The following is a 9,181-nucleotide window of genomic DNA, read 5'->3' on the forward strand; positions in this document are numbered from 1 at the left end:
CCAATGATTATACTTATACTCATTGTTTCATCACGGTCATATGTAATTGAACCTTTCTCACCCTCCTACTGTATCTTACAGCAGGAAGTTCATGTTTTCATCATGTTCTTTCTGCACTCTTCCCATGTGAGTCAAAAGATTTGTGCAATTTATATTTTGTTTCCCCCTGGGATTAATTTAATTAGAAACATATATCAAATTTGCCACGTAAATTTTGTATACATTTTTATATCAAACTTTTATTTAACCTTAGTGAATTTGAGCACGAGGTTTTTCGTACATTAAATTTTCAAGGACATTTTCCCCGGCAATATTTCTTCCTCATCCGTCGATGAAATTTTTAGGGAGCCGTATTGACACATTCGCTTTTATCCGTTGTTAATCCATTAGTTTCTGTCTCGGCTCCGACACGTATTGGTGGTGTTCTCTTAGCACTGAAGCTGGCTACACGAACTCCGTCATATATTATGTAACGTTTGCTTCCTGCTTAATGCACTCGTCGAGAGAGATGGGATGGAGTGTGTGTATTGGTGGGCGTAAATGTGGGTGGGGTGGTTTTAGTGGGCGTACATGTGGGTGGGGGTGGTCTTGGTGGGCGTACATGTGGGTGGGGTGGTCTTAGTGGGCGTACATGTGGGTGGGGGTGGTCTTGTTGGGCGTACATGTGGGTGGGGTGGTCTTGGTGGACGTACATGTGGGTGGGGTGGTCTTGATGGGCGTACATGTGGGTGGGGTGGTCTTGGTGGGCGTACATGTGGGTGGGGTGGTCTTGGTGGGCGTACATGTGAGTGGGGGTGGTTTTGTTGGGCGTACATGTGGGTGGGGTGGTCTTGATGGGCGTACATGTGGGTGGGGTGGTCTTGGTGGGCGTACATGTGGGTGGGGTGGTCTTCAGGAGGGCGTACATGTGAGTGGGGGTGGTCTTGTTGGGCGTACATGTGGGTGGGGTGGTCTTGGTGGGCGTACATGTGGGTGGGGTGGTCTTGGTGGGCGCACATGTGGGTGGGGTGGTCTTGGTGGGCGTACATGTGGGTGGGATGGTCTTGGTGGGCGTACATGTGAGTGGGGGTGGTCTTGTTGGGCGTACATGTGGGTGGGGGTGGTCTTGGTGAGCGTACATGTGGGTGGGGTGGTCTTGATGGGCGTACATGTGGGTGGGGTGGTCTTGGTGGGCGTACATGTGGGTGGGGTGGTCTTGGTGGGCGTACATGTGAGTGGGGGTGGTCTTGTTGGGCGTACATGTGGGTGGGGGTGGTCTTGGTGGGCGTACATGTGGGTGGGGATGGTCTTGGTGGGCGTACATGTGAGTGGGGGTGGTCTTGGTGGGCGTACATGTGGGTGGGGATGGTCTTGGTGGGCGTACATGTGGGTGGGGTGGTCTTGGTGGGCGTACATGTGGGTGGGGTGGTCTTGGTGGGCGTACATGTGAGTGGGGGTGGTCTTGTTGGGCGTACATGTGGGTGGGGTAGTCTTGGTGGGCGTACATGTGGGTGGGGTGGTCTTGGTGGGCGTACATGTGGGTGGGGTGGTCTTGGTGGGCGTACATGTGGGTGGGGAGGTGTTGATGTGCAGTACATGTTTCAATGTTTTGCTTATGGATAATTGGAAATACTTAAACTAAACTAATTGTCATCGCTTGTAGATATATTGACGGAGATGAATTTAAGGAAACTGAAGGTTATGAATTCATAGTTTTCTTGACGATGCTGGACATCACAAGGGAGTCGTTATTAGTAAGATCTTATAAGGAAGATTTATATACTCCAGGACGGCGCAGTGTTACGGGTGATATGATGGAAATGTGACAAAAAAGGTAGAAGGTAACATGAGAGACTTGGAATCGCTGGATTGTTTCAAGCGATTCCAAGACAGCTCTTAATACCCCCCGATAGTGGGTATTAGGAGCTGTCTGGTATGGCACGGAAATCTATGCAAATTCAAATGTTCGTAAGTGCTTACATTGATGACCCAATGTTTAAGGACTCGCTTTGATGACTGGTTGCTTAAGGATATAAGTCAGTAGTATTGATGCAACATTACAGCAGGTATTGATGCAACATTACAGCAGGTACTGATGCAACATTACAGCAGGTATTGATGCAACATTACAGCAGGTATTGATGCAACATTACAGCAGGTACTGATGCAACATTACAGCAGGTATTGATGCAACATTACAGCAGGTACTGATGCAACATTACAACAGGTATTGATGCAACATTACAGCAGGTATTGATGCAACATTACAGCAGGTACTGATGCAACATTACAGCAGGTATTGATGCAACATTACAGCAGGTACTGATGCAACATTACAGCAGGTATTGATGCAACATTACAGCAGGTACTGATGCAACATTACAACAGGTATTGATGCAACATTACAGCAGGTATTGATGCAACATTACAGCAGGTATTGATGCAACATTACAGCAGGTATTGATGCAACATTACAGCAGGTATTGATGCAACATTACAGCAGGTATTGATGCAACATTACAGCAGGTATTGATGCAACATTAAAGCAGGTATTGATGCAACATTACAGCAGGTATTGATGCAACATTACAGCAGGTATTGATGCAACATTACAGCAGGTACTGATGCAACATTACAGCAGGTATTGATGCAACATTACAGCAGGTATTGATGCAACATTACAGCAGGTATTGATGCAATATTACAGCAGGTATATATGCAACATTAGAGCAGGTATTGATGCAACATTACAGCAGGTATTGATGCAACATTACAGCAGGTATTGATGCAACATTACAGCAGGTATTGATGCAACATTACAGCAGGTATTGATGCAACATTACAGCAGGTATTGATGCAACATTACAGCAGGTATTGATGCAACATTACAGCAGGTATTGATGCAACATTACAGCAGGTATTGATGCAACATTACAGCAGGTATTGATGCAACATTACAGCAGGTATTGATGCAACATTAAAGCAGGTATTGATGCAACATTACAGCAGGTATTGATGCAACATTACAGCAGGTATTGATGCAACATTACAGCAGGTACTGATGCAACATTACAGCAGGTATTGATGCAACATTACAGCAGGTATTGATGCAACATTACAGCAGGTATTGATGCAATATTACAGCAGGTATATATGCAACATTACAGCAGGTATTGATGCAACATTACAGCAGGTATTGATGCAACATTACAGCAGGTATTGATGCAACATTACAGCAGGTATTGATGCAATATTACAGCAGGTATTGATGCAACATTACAGCAGGTATTGATGCAACATTACAGCAGGTATATATGCAACATTACAGCAGGTATTGATGCAACATTACAGCAGGTATTGATGCAACATTACATCAGGTATTGATGCAACATTACAGCAGGTATTGATGCAACATTACAGCAGGTATTGATGCAACATTACAGCAGGTATTGATGCAACATTACATCAGGTATTGATGCAACATTACAGCAGGTATTGATGTAACATTACAGCAGGTATTGATGTAACATTACAGCAGGTATTGATGCAACATTACAGCAGGTATTGATGCAACATTACAGCAGGTATTGATGCAACATTACAGCAGGTATTGATGCAACATTACAGCAGGTATTGATGCAACATTACAGCAGGTATTGATGCAACATTACAGCAGGTTCACAGACCCAAGCAAGAAAGGTACTATTTTTAGCATTGCCATTTTAACTCAATCATTTTTTAACGTATTAAATATGGTATGTGTGCGTCTCATTAACCCTGCAAGGCACACAGTTCCACCCCATCTATCGCTAAACTGTTCTTGAAATCATATGTTTTCAAAAGCTCAAATGATATTCAGTTTATTATATCCCACATGAAAATGGTCTTTATTTGTATATATGAGCTTCAATCGTATTTCCTGCGGCTCTGAGACACTCAAAGCAGTCTAATCCCAGAGCTCTCTGAATATTTAATGATGTTGTACAGAAGACTTAACAATGCTTCTCTGTTTGTTTTACCGAAACTAGTCATGGTTTCGAATGGCTACTTAATCGTTCGAATTAGTAACGTTTTATGATATGACACACACAACCCTACTTGTCTTATTGAGTCTAGTTATTAATTTTACATCATATAGAGGTTGTAATGATTATTAACATCTTTATTAGAGTTAATGGCGTCGGCTTCGATGTCTTCCTCCCTACCCTGCTCTCTCCTCCTCTTCCACCCCTCCTGTCTATCTCCTGATCCTTCTTCCCCTCTCTTCTTATCCCACTCTCCACCTTTCTCCATATCTATCCTTCTCTCTCCCACAACATCACCTCTTTCTTCCCCTCTCTCTTTTCCTCTGCTCCCTGTCACCCCATCTCCTCCTCTCTCCCCCTCTCTCAGAACACATAATCCCGGTAAACACTCTCCATAACCATCACGTTCTTTTTACAGTTGTTACTTTGATGCAGTGTTGTAACAACAATTAATAAAGGTTGTAGCTACATTGTATAAGTTGGGATAATATGAACAGCTGAGAAACTCTATGTAAAGCAAGAACCCAATTTCACAACGTATAGGAGTGGCTGGGATTCGGAATAGGAGCTCATCCTTATTAAAGCAGGGCAATGGAGCCGACCCAGATCGCCTTTGACATCCCCATACCATCCATGTGTAAACATTAAGAGTTGCGTGAGTCTAGTTTCAAGTGTCTATTCTAACACCTTGGACAAACAAACCGATCGACCGACAGATATTCTCTACTAAAGATCTGTATGTATTTCATTTTTGTAGCTGGTGAGAATAATGATTCCTTCTGTTATCCATTTATGATAGTTTCTCATCTGTGTCTAATTTCTGGAGACTCGCGTCTAATTCATCCCCTTCAACAATATAAATGATTTCTGTCTGCTAGGATTAAGTCTTGAACTCTCGTCCCAATGGAAGAAGTGGCGAGGGTGGGGGGGGGGTAGGGGAATTCAGTGATAAAGTGCTTAAAAGGTCACATGCAATTAATTTAGTTTATTAGAAAGTGGCACATGTTACAGGAATTCATGTTTTATAAGGTAATAAATGGGAGACCCGGCGATTCCCGGGTTGATTCGGTAGCCAGGTCTTCCCCATACACCCTCCGCGTCTCTCTTCACACTCCCTCCCTCCCCGTCTTCCCAAATCGCTGAAGCAATTTTCAATACACACTTTCTTTATGACGGTAATTATCTTCACTTCATTTACATAACCCCACAACAATCTCTCCCCATCTCCCACCTACACACCCTCCCCATATCGCCCACAAACCCTCCACATATCCTCACTGGTACACCTCCCCGTTTCCTCCCTCCCCGCACACACACACACACACACACACACACACACACACACACACACACACAGTGTGGGGCCTCGTAGCCTGGTGGATAGGGTGCAGGACTCGTAATTCTGTGGCGCGGGTTCGATTCCCGCACGAGGCAGAAACAAATGGGCAAAGTTTCTTTCACCTTGAATGCCCCTGTTACCTAGCAGTAAATAGGTACCTGGGAGTTAGTCAGCTGTCACGGGCTGCTTCATGGTGTGTGTGTGTGTGTGTGGTGTGAAAAAAAAGTAGTTAGTAAACAGTTGATTGACAGTTGAGAGGCGGGCCGAAAGAGCAAAGCTCAACCCCCGCAAACACAACTAGGTGAATACAACTAGGTGAATACACACACACACACACACACACACACACACACGCCACTGGTTGAATCAACACAACCAAAAGGCTGCACCGAAAATGCAAATCTGTTGTATGAGCAAATACAAATCTGAATTCACTATTATTTACAATAATGCAAACGTTTAGAGACTTGGAGCTGAACACTTCACATACACAAACTTCGTGAAGAAGAAGCATTGGAGCTGTTTCCTCTTTCAGGAGGGCAATGGGCCGACCCCGATCCCAGATGACACTCCCGATAAAATCACAATAATGCAAAGTTTAATGAGGCTAGCAGCCCCGGGCGTCTGGCCTCCAACCTTAAACATAGGTTCTCTGTTATAAATGTAGACTACATAGGGTACCCAGCTGAGCCTGGATTTAACCCACCTGTCCCTCTCTCCCACCCTTTATCTTTCTTCTCCTTTTCCTTCTCCTCACACTAAACACCTTTCTCTCTCTCTCTTATCTCACAATTTATCCCTCTATCTCTCCCTTCTCCCCATTCTCAGTCCCTGTCCCTCTTCTCCATCTTTCTTGCACTCTTCACCCTGCTTTTCCTTTCTTCTCCCATCAAACATACAAATATTCTCTCTCCCTCTGTCACTCCCTCTTCTCTTTTCTCCCATTCTCCCTACCTCTCTCTCTGCCTCCCCTTCTCTCGTTCTTTATCCCTTTATTTTTTTCCCATTACACTTACATTGGGCAAAATATGCTCGAAAAACGTTTTATCAACATTATTTATGTGGAATCTACATTGAATCAACCTTATCAACATTGAATTACTTTTCTTAGCTATTCAAATTTGTACTGGTTATAACGATTTCTTCCTTAATGCAACATTTTAAATTAGCTACAAAAGCTGCTTTTTCCTTTAACTTTTGTGTTGTGATGTATTACAAATATTTTAAAATTAATCTTCAGATGAACAACTCCACAAGGGCCGGGACGAGGATTCGAACCTACGTCCGAGAGCATCCCAGACGCTGCCTTAATCGACTGAGCTACGACATGGTATAAGAATTACAACCAGAAATTCTACTGAATTTACTTGGATCTTGTAGCCTCTCCGAGACACAGACCAGGATTTTACACAATTCCTTAATGAACTCGAGCTATGTCAATAGGCCACTCTACCTCTTCGCCCTTACTTCAATCTTCAGATAATCTTCAGATATTTTCAGACAGGATTAATCTTCAGATAGGGTTAATCTTCAGATATTTCAATAATTGCCGTGCACACAAGCACATTTAGCTCATCCACTTTATTGTTTAAGGTTGTTTAGTCGTTTCCATCTTTTGGTATTTCTGTGCCTATACGCATTGTTTTATGCCTTAATATCTATTTACAACCTGAATATATCTTGCATATTTTCAATTTTTCCACTTAAGCTACTATAGTTTCTCTGATAAATTTAGCTGAAGCCATGAAGAGGATTCGGACCTGCATCCAGGGTACTCCCAATATAACCTTAAATCCCTAGAGGATTCCGTTGAATCCCTGGTTACATTACTTTTGCGTATAGTGGTCCACTGGTTTAAGGCGTATGCTTGGGAATACCCAGGGGTGCAGTTTCGAGTCGTCCTCATGGCTCCAACTGAATTTGTAACTGATGCATCACGTTGATGCAATTTCTTTGTGCATAGTCTCAGGTGATATTATCTTTCTAAATCCTTGTTTTTCACAAAGTACACCAAGACTGGTGATATACAACGTATATATTTGGATATGTCCAAGCATGTGCTCCATTATCTAAGCTGGCAAATAATCCTCCTCTATCATAAAAAATACACCGCCATTCTGTGTAAACGCCCCCAACGACCAAGAGAAATGTCTTGGAAGGGGGACACAAGATGCTATTAGTATTTCTATGCCTCAGAAGGCAGCTTAACATGGGTTATACAGTTCCTCAGCTGACCGACGGAGCAGAACAAGACAAAGCTGTCAACTTCATGGCACCCGTGTGCCTGCCGGGCTCAACCATCTGTTTACTTTACCTCCTCTCTATTCATCCCGTCCTCTCGAATTGTCATGATAAAATGTTGTACAAAATTGCCCAAACCTAACCTAACCGATTTATACATGTATAGAAAACGTGGTTATGAGCTGCTATGATTTACAGTGCGTCATATTTTGTCCGTTGGGAATTTTGATGTCAAAATGCGATGTTTTATAAGAAAGGTTCTTACTTACAGATGGTAATACTAGAATTATTCAAGTATTACCATCTGATGCTGACGTGGTTATTCCCACAAACACAGACGCATATATACCTTTTTTGTGCCTTCTGAAAAACAAATGTGCTTCGTTGTGTGAATATCAGCTGGTGACCAGGGGCCAGATTCACGAAGCAGTTACGCAAGTACTTACGAACGTGTACATCTTTCCTCAATCTTTAACGGCTTTGGTTACAGTTTACAAGCCTGAAAACTTCCCAATCAACTGTTGTTATTGTTATAAACAGCCTCCTGGTGCTTCGGAGCTCATTAACTGTATGATAATTGTAAACAAAGCCGTCAGAGATTGAAAAAAGAAGTACATGTTCGTAAGTGCTTGCGTAACTGCTTCGTGAATCTGGCCCCAGACCATTTCAATATCTTCAAAGACCAGCCCAAGATCTCAGGCTCTCAAGAGTATTGCTCCCTCAGGAAGGGAGGCTGAGTCTAACTTGCTCGTCCTGCCGTAGTTAATGGTGTACTTGTGTCTGTTGGTTTGTGTATAGACTACATGCGTGGTGAGTGTGCGTTGTACGTGCGTGGTGAGTGTGCGTTGTACGTGCGTGGTGAGTGTGCGTTGTACGTGCGTGGTGAGTGTGCGTTGTACGTGTGTGGGGAGTGAGCGTTGTTCGTGTATGGTGAGTGTCCGTTTTACGTGTGTGATGAGAGAGCGTTGTGTGACAGTTTCTTCCCCAACTTGGGGCAATCCAGTACATGGACGGCCTTGAGTCTTGAAGCCATAAGCAATATATGTTATCAATTACAACAATGAGTGAGACTTTTTTATGACATGCTTTTAATGATGTTGTGAATGTACTTCAAATATTTTTTTTTAATTATGTAGTACTGTGTAGTAGTGTTAATTTTTTCATATTGGCCCATGTATTTTTATGTAACTTTATTGCATTTAATGCATATTATCATGCTGCGCTGCCAGATAAATTATTGATCAATTAAACGAGCCCTTCTCCGCATGTCCAGTGATAAGGCCTGCTCCACTTGTCAATAGAATGACATTATCTTTGTCAGAGTGATGGAATATATTTCTGGCTTCAGTTGTGAAGTGCAATTTGTTAGATTAAACCTCCCCCAACACCCCCAACACCCCCCCCCCGCCCTCCGCGGGTCCTCACAACCTGTTGATCTGTCGGCTCTAGGGGGGGGGGGAGGGTGAGGGTTCCCTACATCCCCTCAACCCGTCCCACCCTTCCCCCTCCCCTCGTCTCACCCCGCCACACCAGACTCCCTTCACCCTCGTTCGACTCCCCTCAGCCCATCCATTGCCTGTAATTCTCCACCCGCAAC

General features: G+C 43.5%; 1 protein-coding gene and 1 non-coding gene across 2 annotated transcripts; one reads left to right on the top strand and one right to left on the bottom strand.

Annotated features, from left to right (window-relative positions):
- Positions 1 to 487: 487 nt before the first annotated feature.
- Positions 488 to 1,546, bottom strand: LOC123773043 (uncharacterized). Its single transcript, XM_045766541.1, has one exon. The coding sequence runs from the start codon at positions 1,544 to 1,546 to the stop codon at positions 488 to 490; it is 1,059 nt and encodes a 352-aa protein (XP_045622497.1).
- Positions 1,547 to 5,367: 3,821 nt separating this feature from the next.
- TRNAT-CGU (transfer RNA threonine (anticodon CGU)) lies at positions 5,368 to 5,438 on the top strand. The gene has a single exon. It is a non-coding gene; the product is annotated as a tRNA-Thr (tRNA).
- Positions 5,439 to 9,181: the final 3,743 nt, after the last annotated feature.

The sequence above is a fragment of the Procambarus clarkii genome, chromosome 81 (assembly GCF_040958095.1).
Source record: "Procambarus clarkii isolate CNS0578487 chromosome 81, FALCON_Pclarkii_2.0, whole genome shotgun sequence".
NCBI lineage: Eukaryota > Metazoa > Arthropoda > Malacostraca > Decapoda > Cambaridae > Procambarus > Procambarus clarkii.

Excerpts from the sequence above, each read along its gene's own strand:
- LOC123773043 (XM_045766541.1), bottom strand. The coding sequence starts at position 1,546 with ATGTACGCCCACCAAGACCACCCCACCCACATGTACGCCCACCAAGAC.